Source organism: Macrotis lagotis, chromosome 2 (genome assembly GCF_037893015.1).
Source record: "Macrotis lagotis isolate mMagLag1 chromosome 2, bilby.v1.9.chrom.fasta, whole genome shotgun sequence".
Classification (NCBI taxonomy): Eukaryota; Metazoa; Chordata; class Mammalia; order Peramelemorphia; family Peramelidae; genus Macrotis; species Macrotis lagotis.
Genome location: NC_133659.1, coordinates 31,557,490 through 31,584,413, shown reverse-complemented (window position 1 = coordinate 31,584,413; position 26,924 = coordinate 31,557,490). Strand labels below are relative to the sequence as shown.

General features: G+C 47.9%; 1 protein-coding gene across 2 annotated transcripts in view; it reads right to left on the bottom strand.

Annotated features, from left to right (window-relative positions):
* Positions 1 to 1,128: 1,128 nt before the first annotated feature.
* The window catches only part of MKNK1 (MAPK interacting serine/threonine kinase 1), a 47,820-nt gene continuing 22,024 nt past the window's right edge, over positions 1,129 to 26,924 (bottom strand). For both annotated transcript variants that reach the window (XM_074221518.1, XM_074221516.1), the window contains exons 5-13: positions 25,158 to 25,237; positions 23,028 to 23,101; positions 20,700 to 20,804; positions 17,361 to 17,416; positions 11,391 to 11,486; positions 5,911 to 6,105; positions 4,977 to 5,141; positions 3,565 to 3,608; positions 1,129 to 2,479 (exon numbers count right to left, since the gene is read on the bottom strand). In XM_074221518.1, the coding sequence (XP_074077619.1) occupies positions 2,251 to 2,479; positions 3,565 to 3,608; positions 4,977 to 5,141; positions 5,911 to 6,105; positions 11,391 to 11,486; positions 17,361 to 17,416; positions 20,700 to 20,804; positions 23,028 to 23,101; positions 25,158 to 25,237 (1,044 nt within the window). In that variant the 3' untranslated portion in view covers positions 1,129 to 2,250. The remainder of the gene's footprint in view (positions 2,480 to 3,564; positions 3,609 to 4,976; positions 5,142 to 5,910; positions 6,106 to 11,390; positions 11,487 to 17,360; positions 17,417 to 20,699; positions 20,805 to 23,027; positions 23,102 to 25,157; positions 25,238 to 26,924) is intronic.

Below are 26,924 nucleotides of genomic sequence, written 5' to 3'. Positions count from 1 at the left end.
CTGGAGGTCTTGAAGCACAAGCTGGTTGACCAGTTTTATTGGGGGAAACCACGGAGCAAAGTCCTATTTCATTTAGAGGTCAAGTCCATGACCTCCTCAGTTCCCAGCAGTCTGTGGTCCAAGTGCTTGTTGCCATCCTCAGCTTCCTGGGGCAAGCCTGGGTTGGCTGGAGTGGGAAGCTGGGCTCACCTCCTACCCCAGCTCCTGGATGTCTAAGAACAGGGGGCCCCAACTCAAGGCTGCTTCTTCCCCTGGAGGTTGGACTGGGAACTCCAAGATTCTGGATGGTCACAAGATAGAGCCTATTGGGGGGCAGCTAAGTGGCACCGTGGATAGAACATCGGCCCTGGAGACAGGAGGACTTGAGTTCAAATCTGGCCTCAGACAATAATTCCCTAGCTGTGTGGCCTTGGGCAAGTCACTTAACTCCATTGCCTTGAAAAAACAAAGAAGATAGAGCCTATTGACTAGAGGGTGTGCACACATCCATGCATGTTTGTGTGTGTAGGCACCAGCAGACAACTCAGAGGTTCAACAATCAGGGCTGGGCATGATCATGGGCTTCAGAATGAAAGTTTTGGACCTGGAAGGCCCTACATCAGTCAGAATACATGAGGAGTGGTCAGAAAGATGTCCACGTGGACAGCGGGTATCACTGGGGCATTGCCATGGGGCATTGAGGAAACTGAGGCAGAATTCACACAGCTACTAGGTGTCTGAGGCTGGATTTAAACTGTTCTAACTCCAGGGCCCCACTGAGTGATGTAGTGTCCTCCAGCCCTTCTTATTTAAATGGGTCTAACCGCCCCCCATCCTGGAATGTACTTCATCTCTTCCCCAAAACCATAATACCTCTAAGTGTGAACTCGGACACGCCACCTCCATGAAGCCTTCCCTGCTGCTCACTCCACCATCAACTTCCCCCCACCCCGATAATACAAGCTGTACCCCGGAGATGTTGACTTCCAGCAAAGACATGGCAAACAGACTCTTCGTAACTATTTGATGAATTGAATTAAAATTCAAATTAGTGATTAAATTGTAGGGAAGCCACCACAAAGCATGCCTTACTTCCCCCTCCCAATCCTTGCAGGAGCCTTTAAAATCCCAAGGACAACACTCCAACTATTCTTAAAATAATTTTTATTAAAGCTACAGCCCCAAACTCCATCGTCAGTGTATAAAAGTTTTAAATAGGCATGATCATATTTCTTAATGCTGGTCATCCATACAGCACAATATATAAAAATACATTGGCACCTCTGGACTTCCAGAGGGCTGATGCCGACCTACTTTGGGGACCTGGCCTGGCCACCTCCTGCTCCGAGCCCCAGGGGCTGACCGCATCCCCCCCACATTCTTCAGGGGTTCCCAGCTAGCCCTGGCTACCATGGTGGACTGGCTGGCTGAGAACTTCTCCAATCAGATTTCAAAAGAGATTAGTTGAAGAGGGGGAAGCTTACAACAAAACCCTCTGTCCTGGAGTCCACGCTTCTAGGGAGTGCCTGCAGGTCCACTGGGTGAGTTTAAAAGGCCCTCCTGGCCAGAGGGGCATAGCAAACACTGTTTTCTTTTTTTTAATGGACTTTAGCAGCAAGTACAAATGAGGCAGAGGCTGATGCATTAGGGACAGTTCCTTCATAGAGAGACAAGAGCGATGCATTTCCCGTGCTTGGGGACAGGCTGAAAACGGGAAGATGGATCTGATTTCCTGAACTGGAAAATCGGAACGCTGCCTCTTCTTCCATTCCTGAGTCCAAGGTTGGTTAGGGGGAGGAAGGGGGGAGGGGACTGATGAACTCAACCAAGATGAGCAGGAGGAGAGGGAGGGGGTGGGGACGGATGGAGAGCAGCACAAGGGGGCAGTGACATGGCTGGATGGAGCTGGGAGGGAGAGGCCTGCTGCCCGGACGGCGGCGCCCACCTCGATACTCTTCAAACCCGACTCAGAGCAGCGCAATGCTTGAACTGAACTCAGGAGCCAGATGAAATGACCCTATTAGTCAAACTGACAAGTGACTGTTATCTTTTCCAATGACAACCCCCTTGGAGAAAGCTTCATTCTCAAGGCCCCCTGGGGAATGGCAGAATTACCAGAAGGGGGAGGCAGGGGGAGAGAGAGAGAGAGAGAGAGATGAATTGTGTTTGTGAGCAACCGCAGGGCCAGAGCCAGCCAGGCCGGAGCTGGGGAGCTGCTGAGGAGCAGATGGCCTGGCGGCAGAGGGGTGCTTGCCGCCCACCCGGGAGCCATCAGAGGGCCTCCAGGGCGGGCTTCGGCTCTCCAGGGTGGCTGCCGTGAGCCTCTGCACGCCGACGAGCCAAACGAGACTTGGAGGGGGGGGAGAGTCTCACAGCACAGAGGCCTTCGCTCAGGGCCTGCTGGTCCTCCCCCAGCTCATGCTCTTCATGCTGGGAGAGCTGCCGGTTGAGGGCGATGGCCTCAGCCGCAAAAAGCGTTAGATCCTTGGTGCTGCTGTTCCTGAGGAGAGAGGCAGACAGGGAGGAAGAGCTCAGTGACACGGGCAAAAAGCAGATTAAAGAGAGTCCCCCATCCAATGGGGGGCCTTCCCCTGGAAGGCTGAGCCATTACCCCACGGATGCTACCACAGGCCCAGAGCATACAGGGAAACCATTTTTTAGGAGCAGCCTTGGACCTCTTTTGCCAGGACCCAACTCCATCCCAGTAACTTTCCAAACCCAAATGCCCCCTCCCAGTCACCTCTCCCCACTGGGGGGCTATCTTCTGGTATTGAAAACAGAAGCTTTTGTCCTTGCATCCAAAAGGATTTGCAGTGGTTGGTACACGGTAAACATTTAATAATTTAAAAAAAACTCATCCACTGTTTAAGGGTAAATCTCAGCCGTTTTGGGTGAAGGATGGTAGATGTCTGGGAGTAGTCTAGAAGATTCTGGGTTCAGTAAGGGAAAAGCCTGGGCTCCACATGTGCAACAGCTTGCTAAGATGGGGGAGCAGCTGGGTTTGTAGGGGGACCCTGGGTGGGCCTCCTCCCCTCACAGAAATGGAAGGGGGGGGGTGTGGATGTGTGGGAGGGGCCACTGTCTTAATACATCCAGGGCAACCTGGAGGGGAGGAGAAGAGGTCTGAAGAACAAGCTTCCGGGACCTATAAACCTTCATGAATTTGATGGAAAAAAGAGCATGCCGACTCTCCAAGCCAGGGAGAGTTGATTACCCCACCCAGTAAGCATTCGTTTAGTCTGGGCTTTGGGAAAAAGTCTAGGATCTGTTTTCACTGATTTATTAGCTGTTGTCTCCTGGGGGGCAGGTCAAGAGGCTGACCTGCACACAATGACACCAAGTGACTGGGTTGGGAGATCGCCCCAATGTCTGACAGGGAGAACTGGGAGCAAGGAACCTCTCTCTACAAGGGAAGAAGCACCACCTCCTTCCAAGCTAGAGTCTTCAAAGTCCCGATCACTGGGGCCCTGAGACTGAGCCAGTTCTCCCCAGGCCCGAGATTCAAGGGACACCCATAAGCATTTGCTCTGTCTGCTTCACGGGGCTTTGGGAAGAGGCAGGGAGAACACAGCCAGGCCTCCTTACCTCTGGAGCACCTGTGGCGTGGGCAGTCCCCTCTCTGGAGCTTGCTGAAATAGAAAGGACAGAGAGTCAGGACAGAGCAGATCTTCCCTCCCCTCACTGTGTCCCCAGGCACAGGGAAAGAGCTCTGGCCTCAGCAAGGAAAGCCTCAATGGGGGCTTTGGCCAGGTCACTTCTCTATTCTCTGACAACCTCAGCCTCAGTTTATTCATTTGTAAATTGGGTATGAATCCTTTCCTTCCTGGAGAGAAACACTCTATAAACTGTGAGGTTCCATTCACTAACAGTGGTTGCCATTTCTGTGATATTGTGTTTTCCTTACAACCACCCTTGGGAGGAAGAATAGGGCAAGAATCAGCACCCCATTTTACAGATGAGGAAACTGAGGCTCAGGGGAGAGATTTGCTCGAGGACTTTACTAAATTCAAATTCAGAGAATGACAGGATGTAGGGCAAGAAAGGACCTTGGTGATCATCAGTCCATTTCTCTCCTTTTACAGATGGAGTAACCAAGGCCCACAGGCAAAGGAATTTGCTTAAGATCTCACAGCTAGTGAACTCATCCAACCTTTCTGGAGAGAAATGTGGAACTATGCCCAAAGGGCAACAAAAAATGAGCAAACCCTTTGATCCAGCAATACCACTACTGGGTCTATACCCTGAAGAGATGAGGAAAAAGGGTAAAAACATCACTTGTACAAAAATATTCATAGCAGCCCTATTTGTGGTGGCAAAGAATTGGAAATCAAGTAAATGTCCTTCAATTGGGGAATGGCTTAGCAAACTGTGGTATATGTATGTCATGGAACACTATTGTTCTATTAGAAACCAGGAGGGGTGGGAATTCAGGGAAGCCTGGAGGGATTTGCATGAAGTGATGCTGAGTGAGATGAGAGAACCAGAAAAACACTGTACACCCTAACAGCAACATGGGGGTGATGATCAACCTTGATGGACTCGCTCATTCCATCAGGGATAATTTGGGGCTGTCTGCAAAGGAGAATACCATCTGTATCCAGAGAAAGAACTGTGGAGTTTGAATAAAGACCAATTATTACCTTCAATTTAGAAAAAAATACTTGATATCTTATGTAATCTTGCTATCTCTTATACTTTATTTTTCTTCCTTGGGGATATGATTTCTCTCTCATCACATTCAATTTGGATCAATGTATACCATGGAAACAATGTAAAGACTGACAAACTGCCTTCTGTGGGGGCTGGGGGGAGGGAAGTAAGATTAGGGGAAAAATTGTAAAACTCAAAATAAATAAAATCTTAAAAAATAAAATAAAAAAAAAGGCCTCACAACTAGAGGAAAGTTGGGACTTGATCCTGAGCTTGTGGCTCATTAGTTAGTACTCCCCATGGACAGCCCCCTTCCCCTTCCCTCCTTGGGCCGCGTGGGTACTCACCCCCTGTACCCAGGGGTGCTGCAGGACCTGGGCAGCACTGAGTCTCTGCTTGGCATCCCTCACCAGGAGCCTGGAGATCAGATCTTTGGCCTCCTGCGAGATGTGAGCCCAGTCCTTCTCAGGGAACTCGTATTTCCCCTCCTGGATGCTTTCAAACAACCTGTCCTGGGGAGAGAAAGGCCATCACCTGACTGACTACCAGTCCGTCTGTTCCTGCCTCTGGCCTGACTCCCTAGGGGCAGCCCCAGGCCTCAGTTTCTCCAGATGCAAAATGAGGAGAGGGAGCTGGGGGGATCCTCTCTGCACTGCCCTCGAGAGAGCCTGTCTGGCAGGACCTCTTGCTCTCTAAAACATTCAACACAACTGTTATCAGAGAACTGAGGAGACACCAGATGTGGAGTTGGGAAGAGCTGAGTTCAGATACACCTCAGACACTTAGTCGTGACTCTGTGATGTGAGAGTCACCTGACCTCTCTGAGTCTTAGTTTCTTCATCTGCAAAATGGGGATCACAACAGAACCCACCTCCTGGAGGAGCACAGAGGATCAAATGTGATGATATACCAGTCTGGGAAACATCTAGAAATGCCAGCAATGACCAGGCTGCTGTTGTTGTCTCCCCCGCCACCTTAGTTGGGGAGCCCCCTAAGAGTAGGACCCGTTGGCTGGCTTGCTTTGGATCCCCAGGGCAAGCCCAGGGTCTGGTATCCAGCAGGAGCTTAATCAGCGCTGGCCAGGGACTCATCAGTGCATTTTTCCTGCTCCTATTTCAGCTACTTCTGTCACAGTCCTCTGATGCCAATATATTGGGGAATTGCTGGCCCTAGCCTGGGTCTCCAAGCCTCTTCTTCTGCAAGGAACTGGTGTTTGATAGCCCTTGTGGGAAGGTGGGCTCCCACCCTGAAAGAGCCCACAGGACTTGTCTGGGCCCTCACCTGGCAGATCTGGCAGACCTCGCCCCGGTCCCAGCCGCAGTCGGTGCCGCAGTGGCCCACAAAGGGGGGGTAGCCGCTGAGCATGATGTAGAGAACCACCCCCAAACTCCAGAGGTCACAACGCTTGTCATAAAAAGTGGCTTCTTCGGTGAACACTTCGACCACCTCGGGTGCCATATACTCGGCTGAGCCACACTAGAGGAGAGAGAGGGGAGAGCTACAAGCCCTGTGAAGCCCCTGCTGCTTACAGGGAATATGGGGCTGGGCACAGGACAGAGAACACGCGAACCACACGCACTGAAGATTTCAGTTAAAAGGATTCCCAGAAGGAATCAAGGCTAAGTCAAGGAGAACCTGGCTGGGGGAGCCTCCCCTCCAGCCTCTGGAGGGCCAGGACCACACTGGAGGCAAGGTTTCCCCTCTGCCCCTGGTAAAGATCTCTGGGATCAAATAGAACCAGTTCCACCTTCATTTTCTCCAGGCTCAACAACCTTCCTGTGCCTGCTATCCTTGGGACAAGTCCCATGCCCTGAGCAGAGAGGAGCGCCACCCCCCAGGCAGTCTCAACAGCCCCAGGGACCCGAGGATAGGTGTGATGTCATTCTTAACACAGCCACAGTAAAGTGGCAGAAGACAAAATGAAACCACAAAAACCAACTTCAAAATGTCTTCAGGATCTAGGAAGTCCATCGACACTGAACACCTATACTGACATTACTGTGGAACACAGAACAAAGGCAGGACAAAGGCAGAACAAAGAATTGGAAGTACATCTAGAGCCAATAAAATGAGGAGAGATTTAGGTTTATTTTCAGATTTCGTGCTACCCTAATCAAACTACCAAGGAAACACTTTGTCGAGCTTGACAAAATAATGGAAGGCTATTTGGAAGAACAAAAGCTCTCGAATCATCAGGGAAATCAAGAAATAAAGTAGGAATGCAAGGGACTGGGGTGCACAGAGACTTCAAGTTCTACTAGAATATAGCAGTTGCCCAAACTAAGTAATCCTGGTTTAAAGACTCAGAAAAGCGGCTCATTCTTCCCTTCTTAGGTGCTGGAGAACCCTAACCTGAGAACAGAAGTGACTGGAGAAGACAAATTACTTGGGGAAGATCTCCACCTCTTCCTGAGCTCATTGACCAACAAGCACTGATTCCTAAGCATTGACCAACAAGTGGCCTCTAGAGCACCCTTTTCAAATGGACGCTCCATAAACACACCCCACTAACTGCTCCTGGGAGAGGCCTAATCCCAAGGTTCTGTTTAGAGACACAACCTTGCATTTGGATCCAATCCAGACTAAGGAGAGACCTGGGGTACCCCAAAAGCCCCAATTCTCCATTAGAGTGTTAGGTAGCTGTCAATGAGGCCTTTCTCTATGTCCCAACAGTTCATCACTCTATTCTTTACGGTCAGAAGTCAGAAGGAACCTTAAGTCAGCCAGGACAGCTCCTTGGACCCATTTCTGAGGCAGCCCCTCTGTTCACAATCAGAGCCCACACCTCACCACACTTGGTTTTACTGGTGGCCTCATGAAGCTGCTGCTGACGGGCAGCCATCCCAATAAATTGCTCATCTGGACACAATAGGATTTCTGGCTGGAAGAGGTAATCCAGTATTAGAAGCCAGCACTGCTTTCTCACAATGACACCCAAATGCATGCCTTGCATTTTTAAATATGTTTTAAAAAACAAAGACATGAAAAGCTTATGAAGCTTGTAAATCTCTTACAGGAACCTCAACAAGAAGTGCCATCTCTTGAGGGTTTTCAAGCAACATCTTAGGCTGCCTGGGCTCCCGGCAGCCCCATCTACGCCTGTCATGAGTCTGAGAGGAGGAAAACAAGTGTTCTCTCCCAGGCCCTGCTCTAGAGGTGGCTGCGTCCTCCAAGAGGAGGAGGAGGGAAAACCACCAACCTCCGACTGGCTGTCTCAAGGTCACCTCTGCCCAACAGGTGCAGAACAGACACTCATCATCACCATGCCACTGCTCCACACAAAGCTTGCCCTCCCCCAAACGTCTCTATTTCCACCATCCACCTAGATTTCTGCTCATCCTCAACTCTTCCCTTCCCCTATCTCCCATCCAGAGCCGCACAGCAGGGGGAGCAGTCACCAGAGCACACACAGCATGGGTCCTGGGGTCAGGAAGACCCGAGTTCAAGTCCTACCTCAGACACGGACTGGGCCCCTGACAAGTCACTTCCCCTCTGCAGCCTCAGTTTCCTTGCCTGTAAAATGGGGATAATGATGGCATCATCTCCCAGGGCTGTTGTGAGGCCCAGATAAAAGAATTGTCCAGCTCCTGGCCCACAGTAGGCCTAAGAAATACTCCCATTTCCAACAAGATCAGGGATTAAAACAAGGATGCCCATTATCATCATTACTATTCAATATAATGTGAGAAATGTTAGCTTTAGCAATACGAGAAGAAAAAAAAATTGAAGGAATCAGAATTGGCAATGAGGAGGCAAAACTTTGATTCTTTGCAGATGATGTGATGGTATACTTAGAGAACCTGAGAAAATCATTTAAAAAACTCCTGGAAACAATTAACAAATTCATCAAAGTAGCAGGATATAAAATAAAATAAACTCAAATAAATCACCAGCCATTTCTATATATGAACAACAAAGCCCAAAGACAAGAGAAATCCCATTTAAAGTAACTGCAGACATCATAAAATACTTGGGAATCTACCTCCCAAGACAAACCCAGAAACTGTATGAACACTATTACAAAATACTTTTCACATAAAGTCAGATCTAAACAACTGGAAAAACTTCAATGCTCATGGTTAGGTTGAGCTAATGTAACAAATATGATAATTCTACTCAAATTAATTTACTTATTCAGTGCCAATCAAACTACCAAATAACTACTTTACAGAGCTAGAAAAAATAGTAACAAAATTCAGCTGGAGTAACAAAAGGTCAAGAATATTAAAGGAACTGATAAAAAAAAAATGTAAAGAAAAGTGGCCTGGCTCTACCAGATCTAAAACTCTATTATAAAAGGGCAATCATCAAAACTGCCCGGTACTGGTTAAATAGAGCAATGGACCAGTGCATTAGAATGGATACAAAGAAACATTAGTAAATGTTTGACAAGGTCAAAGACATGAGCTTCTGGGATAAGAACTCACCATTCAACAAAAACTGTTGGCAAACCCTACCTTACATCCTAAACCAAAATAAGGTCAAAGTGAGTACAAGATTTAGACATAAAGGATGATACTGTAGTCCAATTGAGAGATCAAGAAATACTCATCTGTCAGATGTATGGAAAGGGGAGAAATTTATAACCAAACAGGAAATAGAATACACTATAAAATGCAAAATGGATGATTTCCACCATATTAAATTAAAAAGGTTTTGCACTAATAAAACCAATGTTGCCAAGATTAGAAGGAAAACAGAAAGCTGGGAAACAATTTTCACAGGAAAGGGCTCTGATAAGGGAATCATTTCTAAAATATATAGAGAACTGAACTAAATTTATATGATTAGTCATTCTGTAATAAATGGTTAAAGGATATGAACAGACAGCTATCAAATAAAGAAATTAAATGTACATATAGTCATATGAAAAAATGCTCTAAATCATTACTGATTAGAGAAATACACCTTAAAACAACCACACCTATCAGACTGGCTAAGAGGAAAAAAGGAAAAATGATCAATATTGGAGAGGATGTGGGACAACTGGGACACTAATGCATTGTTGGTGGAGTTGTGAACTGATCCAGCCTTTCTGGAGAGCAATTTGGGACTATGCCAAAAGAGCAGTAAAACTGATCATATCCTTTGAGTCAGCAATTCCAATTCTAGGCCTATATCCAGAAGAAATCATAAAAAAATTGGAAAAATTTTATGTTCCAAAATATTCATAGCAGCTCTTTTTGTAATGGCAAAGAATTGGAAATTGAGGGAATGCCTATGAAATGGGCAATGGCTGAACAAGTTATGGTATATGAATATTATGGAATACTCTTGTTCGATAAGAAACCATGAGAATGGTCAGACTCTAGAGAAGCGTGAAATGAATTACCGGAACTGATGCTGAGTGAAAGGAGTAGAACTAAGAGAACATCATACACATTAACAACATAGTGAGTTGATCAACTCTGAGGAAGCAGCTCCTCTCAGAGAGCCAGGACAACCCTGGGAGACCTGTTATGGATAACGCTATACACAACCAGATGGAAAAACAGAAACAAAAAAAAACAAGAAATGCCTGCTCCCTTTATTTTTTCCTCTCTCCCTTCCCCACATGCTCAGGCCTCCTTGGCCCACTGGCTCACCCTCCTACCCACGAGGGCCCCCTTCCTCTCATGTGCAAGATAAAACAAACAGCTCTATCTGCTTCTTCTAGCCTCAGTAGTCACTTTGGAGCCTCAAAAAGTCAGACTTCTTGGGGTGGCCCCCATGGGAACGTTGATGCTCCCATCACTGACTGAGCCCATTCCTGGAACATCTTTCCCTGCTCACACCCCAGCATAGATTCCCTCCCTCTCCTCTGTCCAGCACCATCTTCTCTGGGAAGCCTTGACTAGTCCCCAATCCTTCAAGTCCTGTCCCCTCTCTCTGGGGTCTCCCCTTTTGCAGTCCATTTCCTCATTCTGGAGACATCGAGGCAAAGGCATCTGAAAAGTCTCAGGACCATCTGCAGCTTTTACCAGTTGTTTGGGAGACATTCTGTGTGCACATACATTACCCCCTCCCACCCCGGACCCCCATAGGACACAAGCTCTTTTCCAGGGCAGAAGTTCCCTTTGTTCCTGTGCTTGTATTCCTAGCCCCTAACAGGCTTCTGAACCCACAGCAAGTGCTTTAAAACACCTGTGGGGATCTTTACATGTAACCAGAAAAAAAAAAAAAAACTAAAAAAATTTAACAAATTAAAGCAACAGCAACAAAATAAAATGCTTCTTGGGGCAGGTAGGTGGGGCAGTGGGTGGAGCCCTGGCCCTAGGATCTGAACTCAAAGCATTCACTGGCTGTGTGACCCTGGACAGGTCACTTAATTCCACTTGTCTCAGGGAGAAAGAAAACTGCTTGCAGATTGACTGATCCTACTCTTGGCCGGCCCGGGTGGGATCTGGAGTGGGGGAGTCAGGTGATGGCTACAGATGGCGGCCCAAGCTAGGGGGTACAGATGGCCTGCCAGAGGCTTCCCCCACTGAAGGTGGGGTGGCCAGTCACTTCCTTTCTTTTGCTTTGAGTTGCCTCCCCAGCCCTTAGCACAGAGCTTAGTATACAGCAAAGGCTTAGTAAGTGCTTGTGGACTGACAGAGAGCCCGGCATGCTTTCATTTCACAAGTCTTGAAGAGGCCCATTAGGCTGGCTTCATTAGACTAGGAGTCACCCAAAAGAACTCTGGTGAGGCCCAGATCTCTTCCTAGAAGGGGTCAGGACAGGGGTCCCCAAAGGTGGCTGTAGTGGGGAAGAGGAGAGGGGCCAAGACCCAAGACACTCACTGGTGTAGTCAGCTCTGGCGTGGTGATGGGTGTACAGGAGCTGTTCAGCTTCACACCGCTGCCCAGATCAAAGTCACAGATCTTCACTGGGGACACCTGGAGAGACAGAGAGGCAAGGTCACAGACATCAGGCCCTGTCCTGACTCATGTCCGGGTTACAGCACACATTGACTCAGGTCGGCCTGAGATAGAGCTTACAGTCTTCTAAAGCTTCTGCCTTTTGTTTATGTGGACCGACAATAGTTAGCCTAGTTGTGGCCAGGCTGGGGTTGCCCCAACCCATATTATGTCATAAGATCACTAAGACATTCTAGCCAGATTCCTCTAGACCCCTCCTCAGAGAGGTCCTGCCAACCACCCTTAATGACCCAATCCTGTCATTTCCAATGGGAGGCTCTGGTTCTGCCCGGACTTCTTCCTATAAAATTAACTTTTCCCAGGAATCAGAGAACCACAAAAGGTTAGTGCTGGGAGGGAATGATAGAGAAAAATTAGGCCCAGAGAGGTAGAGGGAGGTGTCCAAGGTCACTTAGTTAAGAGACAGAAGAGCTTGTTGTGATGAATGCCATCCAATCCCAGCTTCCTCCAGCACCATTCTCAGCACCAACACCTTCCCCCGGAAAAGCCATCCTTACTAGTTACTGAGGCCAATTCTACCTCATCTTTGATTCCTCTCTTCCAGGGCCAGGATCCAGATATTGCCACCTCTCGCTCATGAACCTTTAATCCCCACATTCTGGGGGCCCTGGTTCCTCAAACATGGATAGGATTGCTCTTTCCAGATCATTCCAATCATTCACCTCTGATTTTATTCTCTCCTCCCTCTCACTGCCCAACTCCTGGGAAGAGTGGCCTAGATGTGACACCTCCACTTCCCGATTGTGCCTTCACTCCCTGGATTGGACATATTCTTACTGCTGCCTCCTCAGCTGAGCCTTTCTTTTCAGTTCCCACAAGGAGCTCTCTTGAAAGTATTTACACTATTGATTTCCTTTGCAACATAAAAAAGACTCATAGTATGTGAGAGACGAAAGACACCATCCAGTCCAACCCACATCCCAAAGGAATTCCCTCCCCTAAAGTTCAGTAGACTATGGTCCCACTGCCCAGCCTTTGCCTGACCCCTCCAAGAAGGAGGAGCCCATTCCACAATGGGATGAGAAATCAAATGTAGAGCTATAGCAACGCTAACCCAAGAAGCTAAACACGATCACTTAGAGGAGGCACTTAGATTTAGTGGAATGGAATTCATAACTTGTCATGGCTCTGGAAAGGTCAACCTTCTTTAAAGGGGACAAAAGAGCTGGATTAAAAAAAAGAGAGACTTAGGTGGAGACCCAGAAACCCAAGATGGTAAAAACTAGTAGAGAACTGAGAGGCAGAGGATCAATGGAAGGAAAATCAGAAATAATACTTGTGTGGGGGCAGATGATTGGCTCTGCCCAAAGGCAGGATGCAATTGTGACAGAGGTGGAGCTGTCTGCACTTCTGGTGGGTCCAACAGCTTGCAATGTCCAGTCTTTTCTTAATTTCATGGTTCAAAAGTCAGGGGGGAAGAGGGAGAACAGTTCTGAATCTGAGCCTAAGCAGCAAGGAGTTAGTAGCTCCTGAAGGGGAAAGGTGATGATGATTCTGGAGGAAGCCAGGATTGGATGCCCCCAAACCAGGATGCTGCAGAGGGTGTGGCACAAAAAAGAGGAAATCCTAGCAAAGTCTGGCCCATACCCTCCCTACATCTTGGAAGACCAGATTTTTTTCAAGGGTTTAGAGAAAGGAAAGGCAGGATCCCCCAACCAAAAATGACCAACAAGAATGTAATTCTGATGACACAACATGTAATAATTTTGAGAAGGAAGATGGGGAACTGTCACAAGAGAAGGGTATGGATGTGCACTGACTTTGCCCACTGATTTTAAAAAGTCACATCTTTGGGAAGAGAGAATGACTCAGTCAAAAAGCAGGATTGGCATGGTAGGGGGAAAACGTGCTGGATCTGGAGGTGGAGGGCCTCAGTTCATGGTCTGGCTTGGCCACTTCTAGCCTGGATGACTAGCCTTGTTGCTCCTCTCTAGCCTTGGAGGGCTCTTGTCTTCCAGCCATAACGGATGATGAAACAAAGAATGCTTAATGAATGCTTCCTTGTACTTAATGATGTAAAGGAAGACCACTAAAAGACAACAGAATTCAGATCCAATGCAATAGGACGACTGCTGCAGGTTTCAGAGGCGTGATGTTGAAACATTTCTCTTTCCTGTGTTGAGAAACTGCAAACTTTAAATGTGAAAATCTGTTGGTTCCAATCACTTGATCCCATTACTTGGTTTAATGGGTGGCTGATTTATTTTTTAGGGAAGTCGTTGGAAGGAAGGTTGACTGAAAAGTCATTCATGCCAAAATATTCCAAACAAAGCCCTATAAAGAAGACAAGAACCAAGGCAAGTAATGGAGGCTAAAGACAACAGGATGATGAAAACCCATCCAGGAAGTCCACTGAGCACTGGCAAGGAGGCAGAAGGCCCAGTCTCTAATTATGCCTCAAAACATTTATCAGCTCTGGGATCCTGGGCAAGGAACTTAACCTCATCCGATGGAGTTAAGAGTCCTCCATTGGGAGGAGACTATTGTGAGGGAAATACACTGAAAACTTTAAGGTGTTCTCTAACTGGGAATGACATACTATTCTTGTTCCACTAAAGTCAAGAGAAGGCTCCAAGAAGGGCTCAAGCACAGCTCGAGGAGCAGCTGGGATGAATATTGGATACTAGCCTGAGAGCTAGGAGAAGACCTTAGAGCCCTGAGGCCAATCCCCTCAGTTTACAGAGAAGCTGAGGCCTACGAGGGAACAGTGCCCAAGGTAGCATAACAAAGAATGGAGAGCAGGAAGAACTATTCAATTTTTATTCTACATCTCTTTTTTCTTACAAGGAGAACAATCTTTTCTTTCTTTTTTCTTTTTTTAATTAAAGATTTAGGTCTAGTAGCGAATTTATTTATTTATTTTGAAGGTAACTAGGGTCAAGTGATCTGTCCAGAATTACAGTTAGTAAGTGTCTGAGACCAGATTTGAACTCTGAGCAGAAAGGTCAAAACAAAATGGCTAATGGGGAATATGAAACCTAAGTTAAATAAAGATAATGAGAGTGCACCTAGCCGCCCTTTAAGTGTTCAAGTTACAAGGCCCAGGTAACTACACTGCCACTGCCAATGATCTACAAGAGTTGTCCAACAGACAAGTGATCAAAGATATAAAAAACAATTCTCAAAAGATTAGCAAACTATTAACAACCATATGCAAGAATGCTTCAAATCACCAGTAAATCAAAACAATTCTGAATTTCATTTCACACGTTGCAAATTGGCAAAGATGACAAAAGATGGGAATAGTCCATGTGAAAGGGGTTGTGGGAAGACAGGCACACAGGTGTATTGCTGGTAGAGCTGTGAATCAACACCATCATTTTGGGAAGCAATTTGAATTATACAAAGAAAGTGATCCAAATGTCCAGAGGGTTCATTACTGGGCAATTAATCCCAAAGTCATTGATAAGAACAAAGTCCTCAAATGCACCAAAATATTTAAAGTAGTACTTTTAGATAATAACAAACAACTGGAAGCAGAGTAGATCAGATCTACTAGGGAATTGCTAAACAAAGTATGGAACAGTAATCTAATGGAATCTTACTCTTACTGGATTGTAAGAGAAAACAAATGTGATAACAAAGAAGCCTGGGAAAATTGACACAATTTGATGCAAAATGCTGGAATGTATGAAGTAGCACCAGGAAAAGTCTATTCAATGACAGCAAAATGACAAATATCACACCTGGCCATGAGGAAGGGACACAAAAAATCCTCTTGTCCCAGCTTTTTGGGAAATGCAAGGTCCATGAAGAGGAAGGGTACTGCTCTTATTTCAAGATGTCCTGACTGATTTTGCTGATTCTTTTTTTTCTTCCCCTTTTTCTTTAAAAAACACTTGTTATCAGTCTCAGACATTTGATGCTTACTAGCTGTGTGACCCTGGCAAGTCACTTAACCCTGACTGCCTCACCAAAAGAAACAAAAAAAAATTTATTATGAGGAATGAATCTCTGGGAGTAGGGAAAAGGAAAGCTATTAAGAAATGTTGAGAGAAATTTTGGTGATATAAAAAATAAAGAAATCAGTAAATCATTATTTTTTGTTTGTTTTTACAAGGCAATGGGATTAAGTGACTTGCCCAAGGTCACACAGCTAGGCTAATTATTAAGTGTCTGAGGGCACATTTGAACTCAGGTCCTCCTGATTCCTGGGCCGGTGCTCTATCCACTGCGCCACCTAGCTGCCCCCTAAATCATTATTTTTTTAAAAAGAGGTCACTACAGGCTAGCACAATGGTCCAAACTGAATTAGATGACAAAGGTAAAGGTTTGCACACAGGTTTTAAAAAACTGACTTCACAAATACAAGACAGGAGAGGCACAGCTAGGAATGTGAATGACTACAAATGAGTCAAAGTCAAGGTGCGGAAGTCCAACACACAGGTGGGACCTTGGGCTTAACTGAAAGAAGAGAGAAGCCAGGGAGAAAGGAGGTTCATTGTCCTCTGACCCTTTCTGGGTCAGCTCTGGACACCATAGTCATAAAAGGCCAGAGATGAGGTGAAGCATCCCTAGGAAGGCACCTGGGAGATCAGGCTACAGGAGGACCAGCTGAAGGAACCAGGGATGTCTAGGCTGGAGAAGAGAAGAGAAGACTTCAAGGTTTGTGGGAACCTGGACAGGAAGCCATGTGGCAGGAAGAACAGACTTGTTCTGTCTGGCCCCAAAAGGCAAAAGGAGAAGTCATCTGTGACAACTGCAAGGACACAGATTTCAGTTCAAAATAAGGGCAATCTTCCATCAAGTAAGAAATAGGCCTGAGCCAAAAGTGGGTTCTGTTCTTCAGTCCTCCTTAGGGCTGCATTTATCCACCCATAAAATGAGGGACTTGGGGCAGATCTCCTGGTTCATCTCAAGTTTTAAGCCTTAGCTCTTGTGAGCTATTAGTGAGGTCTGGATCTGTATATTTATTCTCTTAGTTAATCACTTAAAACCAGAAGGGGCTTCCTGGAGAGGTGGTGAATCCCCAATCCCTGGAGGCTTCAAGCAGAAGCTGAAGCACCACTTAGGGACAGGATCTGTCCTATTGACAAAGTCTTCAGCCAATCAGACCTTGGAGGTCTGATCCAGTTCTGCAATTCTACAATTTGGATTTTTTCTCAATTTTAAATTACAGGCATGAATTGAAAGCAATAATCTTTGGAACTAGGACTTAAGTAGAAAAATAGGCATCAATTTATCATTCTTTCCTATTGCAATTAAATAGCACTTTGAGGTTTTCGATCCTGGGAAGGAGGTAATTCTTTTCTTTTCTTTTCTTTTTTTTAAGGTTTTTGCAAGGCAATGGGGTTAAGTGGCTTGTCCAAGGCCACACAGCTGGGTAATTATTAAGTGTCTGAGGTCGGATTTGAACTCAGGTCCTCCTGACTCCAGGGCCGGTGATCTATCCACTGTGCCACCTAGCTACCCCCAGAAGGAGGTAATTCTGTAGAATGACCCCCATATCATAGATGAAGAAACTGAGGTGGGACACCACACCAATAGTCACCTACCTAATATGAGAGACAGGCCTGGAACTGGGGTCTTCTGGTGAGGGAGGGGCTTTTTCCATTAGGCCATAATAGACCCCTAGACTTATCTATATCCTGGGCCATAAACACACAAGAAAATGCTTCAATGCCAGACTCAGACTTCCTTTCTGGACAGAGTATAGAAAGGCAGCATTTATTCTCAGCAGATCAGATATATTAGGAAAACTCAACAAGCCACCTAGCTCTCCGACCACTGCTAAGAATGAGCCAGAAGGACACAAACACTCAAGGACACCATGGGCTCCAGTCACATGGCCACAGGCAGGCTCACCCCACCCTCTCAGGGACCCCAAAGTACCTCAGAGGGAGATTCACACAAGATGTTCTCTGGCTTCAGATCTCGGTGAGCGATGCCTGAAATGAAGGAGGGAAAGAAATAGTTAAAGTGCATACAATTATTAGATGTTCCACACACAATTAATTTTTTTCAAATATTGCTGCTCACAGATTAATTCCCAATTATGGTACATTAAAAAATTAACGAGCTGCAGGAGACAGAAGTAAGCGGGGCCACAGGGAGGGCCCTGCTGACTCGGGAGCCTGCAGAAACCAGGCCTCAACAGTCAGCCGGCATCAAGCCATCCGCCTTTGAGTGTGGCCAAGAGGGAGGACAAACTGAGGGCAGTAAAGAGCCCAGAGCCCCTGGTGCTCCAAACAGCAGCGCAGCCATAATTAGGTCCTCATTTAGAAGGTCTCAGGGGGACTGGCACTGCTGTAGCTCATTTCTTCTTGTGTGGCCACAACAAAAGCTTTCCGCCACACAGGATGCCCTGAATTTCCACTGGACCAAGTGTTAACAAGTCTCCTAATGCTCGCCTAATTCTCCCCCCTCCTCTGGCTGCAGAACAAACTGGCTGCTGGGGGGGGGGCATCCAAGGGATAATCTGATCCATCTAGGGGGAGGCAGAGAGATCTCTTCCTGTCCTTGGAGAGTACTTCAAGGGGACAGAGCCAAGACTCCTTCTTTCCTGAGGGCCCCACTGGTGTGTGACCACACATTACTAACTGTGGTCCTTGGCAACAGGGCACCCCCTAGCTACCAGGCTGACAAAGGCCCCCAGGAAGCTCCAATACAGGCCACAATGCTGTCTCCTTCCCTCTTCAGGGCAGAAAGGGCAGGTGAGATTGACGTTTCCCCATACAAAAGTTAAATGAAATCATACAATTGGTTGGCAGGATCTAAAGCAGAGGTAGTGGGCCAAGAGGCCCAGGGTGGGCCAGCTTGCCATCACTGTCATGGAAGTCAACTGGAAACCTGGGATTTTCTATTTCAAAAAGAACTTCCTACAGGCCCGGCTCTGGGCGCCACAACTTTTCAGAAATCCATCTCTTTCCAAAAGTCGCCTGACATGCCACCCCCCAAGCCCCTCCCCCCAGCACACCTGTGAGTGCCCTTCACCAACTGGAAGCTTTGCAGAGTTGAGTTACTTCATCCAAGTCACCTAATTGAATGAAAACCCACAGCAACCAAGTTCCAATTTGCCCAAATGGAGCCGGGCAACCACTGGCAGCTCTAAAAGGGAAAGTACTTTCCCATTACGGCTAATGTTTCCAGAGGTGGTCATGGTGCCCCTTGCCTACAACTTCCCAGGGCCAGGCGACAGGCCAGGGACCCCAGGCCTGGAAGCGTCGACAACCACTGGATACCAGCCCGCCTTCCACCGATTTCCCAGAGGTTCTGCTGCAGCGTGGCCGGTATTTGCAAAGTACAGACCTTGTTTCCAGGCTGACCATTGAGGCCTCATCCATCTTGGCAGAGTAAAGTTATTTATCAAGCTCCAAGGTTCAGTCGGCAATCGTTTTTCAGTCATTTCAAGGATCATGTGATGGAGCAGGCTGGCGGTGGGGGAAGAAGAATTCAGGGGCTCCTGGCAGCTCCCCATCCCCGCCCCTGGGCCCCCAAGTCACCCCTGGAAGCCGGCTGGAGCCCAGCCCCCTCCACCAGGGATCTCCAGGAGGCGTGACCCACTTTTGCAATCAACAGCGGTCGTTGTAAATCTTTGTCAGGCAGGTGTTACCTGAACACATCCCAGCCTTCAGCCATGGAGTCTATGCCATTCATCACAGATGCCACATGTCAGAACCCCCCCCCCAACTCCCTGGAATCCTCCCAGGTGCAAATCCTACCCCCAATCACCACATTGTCTGAGGGGAGGAGAAGCACAAGTGTATAGGTATGTGCACCCATGTGTAACATATCACACGGCAGACCTGTGTAGCCCTAAAAACACAGTCTGGCCAAGAGCCACAGCACAGTTCGGTCTGGACCTCTCTTGGACATTCCTCCATCATTCAACAACAGGGATTTTTATGTGTCATTATTAGAGGCACTTTCCCGCCTCGTAATCCAAGGAGCTGAGCAGGTCATGGGCTAGAGATGGGCTGGAGTCAGAAAGCCCTGAATTCAAATCCCATCTCAGATAGTTCCTAGTTGTATGACCTTGGACAAAGGTCACTTAACTTCTGTTTGCCTCAGTTTCCCAACTGTAAAATGAGGATGAGAACTCCTCTCTCCCAGGGTTATTGTAAAGATCAAATGCATACAGCAAGCACTTAATTAATGCTTATTTCTTTCCCTGAGGACAGGACCTTGACACCCCCTCCCCCCCAGGGCCTGGCCCAGGAAGCTGCCCTCCTCCAGCCCAGACCAAACTCAGCATTCTCCTGGCTTCCTTCTTTCAGTGAAGGCTTTTGTCTTGACTGAGCCCAGGACAGGAGAAAATTGTTTATAGTTCAAGGGGTCTTTTCCCCTCCAAAGTCCTCAGTGGGTCCTTATACAACCAACTTCAGGAAAAGACAGAACAGAAGCAGGGCTCATGGACTCACTAACTCTTCTTTCCCAATACCACTACAACCCAGGCGCAGTGATCCTTCCAAGCAGACACACCCCAGCCCAACCCCCCCACACACACACCTGCCACCCAAGAGTGGCCGTAGGCAAAAACCTTTGTTACTGCTAAAGTTGACAAAGGGAATGAGACCCAATTTACAACTAAAAATGTTAAATGAAAGCTCTTTCCTGCTGGTCCAAGCCCAACTGTGTCTGTAATAGGTGCAAGAACTAAGGAGATTCTACACAGGCCAACACAGCTCAGCCAATTTTAATCTAGCCTACTCTTTAGGATGGAGGTGTGCTCGCTGAAAAGGAGTCCTCAGCTTCTGATACCCATTTACAGAGGGTCTCAGAACACATTACTCCTCACCCCCTGCCTGTGAGGGGGCATGTTCCACAAGACTGAGAAAACCCAGGCCCAGAGTCTCAATTGTACCACTTCTCCTAGTTAGGTCATCTTTTATGAATGAGCAGATGATAGCCCCAGCTCCTGGAAGTGAGCAGGGAGCCAGCTACCCAAGAGACCTTACTCTCAGAGGGCTGCTCATGGGGTCATGGAGTAGGAATGAGCAGTCTCACAACCACCGACATACCACCCTCACTTCACTAGCAGTAGAAAACCTCCCAGTTAGAGGCATGGCTTAAACAGCTTCAACTGAAAGAGGGAGAAAGAAGAGAGCTTGGGCCTCGCTTTGACCTCCACATCACCAATCAAACTCAAAATATTTGCCAAGCAGTTAGTCTGGAGGGGCCCAAATAAGATGAGCCTCCAGGCAAGTGTGCCCAGAGCTCTGGCTCACTCACCTTTCGTATGCAAGAAGTGCAGGGCAGAGGACACGTCCCGGACCACCCGGCTGGCTTCCCTTTCATTGAAATGCTTTCGCTTTTGGATGTGGGTCAAAATAGAGCCTTTCACAAAAGAGAAGAGGACCGAATGAATGCAAGAAAAGGAATTTGTCAGACAACAGTCTGTCAAACAATTCAATGATCAAACAACACAATCTACCGAGGATTAATAGGACTTTGGAACAATGTGATAACAACAAACCATTCAGTTCGGTTCAAGAAGAATGAGGCAGGAACCACTTTAATAACAAGAGCTTAGGGGCAGCTAGGTGGCATAGTGGATAAAGCACTGGCCCTGGAGTTGGGAGTACCTGAGTTCAAATCCGATCTCAGACACTTAATAATTACCTAGCTGCGTGGCCTTGGGCAAGCCACTTAACCCCGTTTGCCTTGAAAAAACTAAAAAAAAAAAAAACCAAAAGCTTAGCAATTCTAGGATGTGTTAAGGATTGCCAAGCACTTTACAGATGGATAAACTGAGGCAGGCAGACATTAAATGGCATGTCCCAGTTGATACAGCTATTAAGTGACTGACAAGATCTGAACCCAGGTGCTTTGGATTTCAAGGGGCTGGGATTACTTATGGCTCATGAGACCCCTGGGGGTGAGGGGCCCCCTCTGCAGGGGCTGACCTCCCAGACACAGAGAACTTCCCTTTAGAGCACTGAAACATCTGATGAGAGATGCAAACATGCACCATTTGTGATATTTTTTCTTTTCTTTCCCCCCCAGGATTCCTTTACTCTAAAGGCAAAGAGAAAAGGATTGGGAGGGCAGTATGAGAGGAAAAGTCCATTTACAACCTCTCCCCCACCTCCCTCTATCAATGTTCTCCAAGGCAGATTCTCCTGGGTTCCCACACACTGGAATGGGCCCATGGCCCAGGCTCCTAGGCTGAAGGTGGTAGAGGTCTCTGTCCACAGACAGTGACCAAGCCTGGAGCTCCTACACAAATCTGACAGAGGCCAACTGGATCTCAGAAATGTCTCATCCAACCAGGGACTCTGGGTTTCTTTTGGACATCCCCTACAATGACAGCTGCCACCATGAGTGCGTCAAGCTAAGACCTGCCTCTCTACAGACAGCTCTCTTGCTACCCCCAGGGCCCTCCCTGTCCAGGCTGCCTTTCTCTGGACCTGCTGGGATCAGACCTCTGGGCACCCCTACCCTCATCAGCTCCACCTCCAAATGGGCTCACACACAGGCAATGCTATGAGCTTCCTAGGAGGAGAAGGGGGAGTGTCCCCATCTCTACCCAGATGGATTCAACAAAGTAAGGTCAACAAACAGCAGCAGGAAAGCATGCTGGGTCTGCCCGGGTTGGTGGAGCTGGTTTGGGCTTTATCCCACGTCAGCTTTGCTGGTCTCTGCCCTCCTGAGGTCTTCCCCTTTGGCAGGGTAGTCCAGGGGTCTTCCAGACCCACTGCAGATCACGTGGGATGGCAGTGAGCAGTTTGTGTGGGGAGCCAGTTCCTGTTCTAGTAGAAGTGGCCCCTATGGGTGACAGCAGTAAATAGCTTCCCCTGTCAGGGTCTCAGCTTCCTCAATAATACTCAGGGACCCTTGCAGTTCTATCAAGTGTTGGACCCTTCAAGCTTACTGATCCTGGGACGGTCAGTTCAGGTGGCTCAGGCCCAAGGCAGATGAGGTCAAGGGTCTATGCCCAATTCCTAGCAAAGTCAGTGAGCTTCCCCCAAAGACTGAGTCTCTGGGGGGGCTGCAGCCCTCCTCACCTCTGCAAGTCCTCACTCAGGTACACCCCAAAGGGCTTAGACTAAGGAGGGACAGAAGGGAACATCAGGGAGAGAAAGCAAGCAGCTGGCTTCCTGGGAGCTGCTCCCACACAGACAGATGGTGGGCCAAAGGACCAGCTTCCTCCTGGCAGTTGGCCCACTGCTGGTCCCACTCCACCTTGGCTCCAAGCCCTAAGCTAGTCCCTCCTCCAGTGATTGTTTCTGGTATAACCAATGCATTCAGAAACTCCCACCTCATAATTAATTTTGTTAAGTGGTGAATCTGTCAAAGCGGGGGATTGGTAAATTGATGACTAAATTTATCTATATGCAATTCCTATTATAATGAAAAGGTGCTTATAGAATGCCAAGCGGCCTGCCATTTAAGCTGCACAAATGGTAATTATCCTCCTTCCCCCCGGCTTCCCTTCTCCCAAATCAAGGGCAGTTCTAAAGTCCTTCATCCTTTTCATTCCAGAATCGGTCTAGGGGACTCTGGGAGTGGTGACGGATCATCACTGCCCACAGCAGCGGCAGCAGGGGCACTAAGTACCTCCTTGCAGTTTCTCGAAGACCAGGTAAAATCTTGCATCATCTTCAAAAAATTCAATCAGCTCCAAAATGTTCCTAAAAGGGAAGAAAAAAAGAAAGACATGATGGGAGAACCAGCATTGACGTTCCTTTTTGGCCACAAGACACCCCGCTGTGGATCCAAGCTCCAGTTGGAATGGCTGTGCTCTGGGAGCTAGGGCCATACTGGCTCCAGGTCACCTTAGCTTTCCATAATGTTGTGCCCCTTGGGCTTTTCCACCAAGCCCGTGCTGTCAAACCCAGCCCTAAAATCCGCCAGGTAGGGTTATAAAAAAGTCCCGGTCACATTAGACCCCAGAAAACCCACAGCAGCCGCTGGTAAGCAATTGCGGTTAATAACGTGGACGAGTAGCGCGTGTCCTGGAGGCAAGTATAAAATAATTACTTGCCCTCCTCCTCTCCCATAAATCACGGGGCAGTATTTACATGGCCTGGAGAAAATGGAAACATCTGTCAAACAGACTGGGGGCTGAACGCGGGCACCGCCAGCCCCCGACTGCTAAGTGCTGCTTAATGAAAGAGCGGGAGCTTTGCAGCGTGGGTACTTGTAGCGCTCCCCGGTGAACACTCTCCATTTGCCCAGCATTACAGGCTCTGCCAGCAAGGTCGTCTTGTAGCTCAGCAGGGAGACCTACCACCTGCCTGGACTCCAGGGCGGGGAGTGGCACCCAGGGGGGCTTTCTTTTCTTTCTGGTCTTTTCTTAGAGTGAAACCAAGTCCAGCTTCTAACACTGAAGGAAGAAGCTACAGAGAGCCTGGCCTCCAGGTCCCAATGAAGCCCTGGCCCCTCCAGGGGGCCCAGAATGGAGGCTAAGGAGGATGACTAACCAGGCTGCCAAGTAGGTGGCAGGCAGGCAACACGCAGACTACTCGGGCCCTGGCCTTGGGGAGCTGTGTGGGAGCAGCAGACAGGTGTGATCACCTGGAGATGACCGAGAGAGAGGGGTCCCAGGATAGAGAAGGACGTGGGCAAGGGGAAGGGAGGCTGGGCTTCCAGAGTGTGTGTAAGGGTACAAGGTAGAGGAAGCTGGGAAAGGCAGGAGGCACTGGGTTTAGGAAGGGCTCTGGGAGCCAAGTCGGGGCTTATCAACTGGATCCTGGAGGAAACAGGGAGTTGGGGAGTTTACTGAGTGCAGGGAGGCATAAGGCCACAGTATCTGGGGTGACATCACCAGCCTGCCCCCAACCCATTGATCACTCCCACATTCCACTAAAGGTCAGCCAGAAAAAGAAAGAAAAGTTTCTTCCGTTGACATGCCAGCAATCTGAGGCCTCTTAGGGTGCCCTCATTTCAACAAGCAATAATTAAGTGCCTACTATATACAATGCATTGTGCTAATAGCCCAGATGTAGAAACACGTGAGCCCAGAGCTGGTCCCTGCCCTGGGAGAGGGACAGAGCAGATTCTAGGAGAGGACCTACAACACACACACACATACACACACACACACACGACAGAATATTCCACAATCAGAGCTCTTCAAAGTCTGAGGAAAAAAGGCACAGAATCTACTGGCCCCACCACAGACCTGAGGTCATCAAGTCTAAAACAATCCTGGTCCTCTCATTACTCTAGAGCCCCATGACATAAAAAGCTTCTCCCCTCACAATAATTCAGGAGGGTGGTGCCCAGCATTATCTCCTTCCACTCCCACCAATAAGGAGCCCTGAGGGTTCAGGATAGGAAGTGATCAGCTCAGGGTCACTGAGCAGCCACTACATGATGAGGCTTCTCTGAAGGGTGGGCTTGCTACTGAAAACAGTAACTGGGTTCACTCATAAAGTTGAGGAAGGGGGCACCTCAGCAGCACCAGTCAATAGGCACACAATGTGCCCGTCACAATCTCAAGACTGGATCCTGGGCTCTGATCTTTAGAAGCCTGGAGACTATGGACAGGTCACTTCCACAGGTTAACACTCTGTACATAGGGACCCTCCAGGACTAAAGATCAAAAGTCAAGTGCTTTGTAAGCTGTCCTCACCCCACTCCCTCCCCACCCAACCATAGGGATGAGGGGGCAAGTCAGAAGTCCCAAGCAGCCACTCCCCTGAAGGAACCCCCAAGAAGCTGCCGGACTCCTCTCAGACTCACTTGTTGCCTTGACACTGATACAACGTCTCTACCTCTCGAAACACCCGGCTCCGACTGTGCCCGGCTTGTTTTTCAATGATCTGTGGAAAGAAAGAGATGGGTCAGGGATGAGTCCTTGAGCTTAGGATCGAGACATTCTGGGTGATGCAGCCAGACTGTGCCAAATGAAGGGGGTTTCTGGGCTAGATGAAGCCAGAGACATCTTGAAGGATCCTGCCAAAGTTGTCATGTTAAAATAAGGGGATGACTGCTTCTCCTCCAAAGCTCAACCCCAACCCACACACTTGCCACATGCTGTGGGATGAGGAGACTGGACAAATTCAAACTATCCTGGCCCCAAAGAACCTCACCTTCTCCTGGGGCAAGGCTTCGTGAAGAAATGAGTTCCATGATCTTCAAAATCATATATTCTGACGACTGTATTTAAATATTATCTCAATGTAATACATTTCCTTTACAACTGTAGACATTGTATTTCATGCATTTAAAACTCTGAGTCTGAGCAGAGGTCCCAAGACCTGTCCAGTTTGTCTGCCTGAGGGGTCCAGGACAAAAGGGAGACCCTTGGTCTTAAAGTTTTTCCAGACAAGAGAACATGAGGCAATAATCAGAAGAGAGTGATAGCACTAGTGTGTGTGTGTGTGTGTGTGTGTGTGTGTGTGTGTGTGTATGTGTGTGTGTGTGTCTGTGTGTCTGTCTGTGTGTGTTGGTCGGGGGGTGGTGAGGGTGGGAATCTGGGCTGTGGCACCTTGGCAAAGCCTTCAAGGAAGACAAGAGAGGCCTGAGAGACAGAGGTGGTAATCCCCTGAGCTCACATTTCTATGGTACTTCAAGGTCTGCAAAGACCTATATACAGCATGAAACAGCATATTACAAGGCAAAGGCCTGGGGGAGCTGAGGGGAAGGGGAGACAAAGAAGTCCAAGAACAGCTAAGAGACCAATCTTACTGGAACACACCAGGTATGACTAGGTGGGTGTACCATGAAAGCAGGATGGAAAGATGGGCCACAGTCAGCTCATGATAGACTTCAGATGCCAGACTTAGGAGACAGGAGGCCCCAGCATTTTTTTTTTTAACGAGGCTATGTCATGATCAGATCTAGGCCAGCTGTGTGGAAGAATGAACTAGGGAAAGACAGATCCAAAGCAGGAAGCCCAATTAGAAAGCCAGCATGCTAGGCCAGAATGGAGAGGAAGGCTCCAACAGTAGCCCTGTCTGCCTATCTGCTCTGGTCTCCCCTCACTGAGCAAACAAGACCATTCTGAGAGCTGCTCCTCCCTTCCTCCTCCTCCCTCCCCCACTACCTTCTGGGCTCCCATTTGGTTCATGTCTGCTCCTCACCTCTCTATATGCACGTGCACCTTAGACCCCACTTTCTCCACTAACCCAGAAAATCGGCTCCCCTCTCTTCTGTTCTATCTCTCCCTGTCTATTGGCTGTTTCCCTACAGTTTATAAATATGCCCATGTCTCCTCCATTCCCCAAAACCCCTCGCTTGACCATATCATCCTAGCTTTCTCTTTCCCCCTGGCTAAATTACTTTATGGAGCCAGGAAGTCTTACTTTTTCTTTTCTTTTCTTTCTTTTTTTTTTTTTTTACAATTTTACAGTTTACAAAATTAACCCGTATTTATCTTCTCTACCATCCACCTGTCTCCCCCAACCTGAACCCCAGAGAAAAGAAAAAGGAAAATAAAGCCAAAAAACTTCATGACACTCAAGCAAGCCAAAGAAATTCCCACATTAGCCATGACAAAAACTGGGT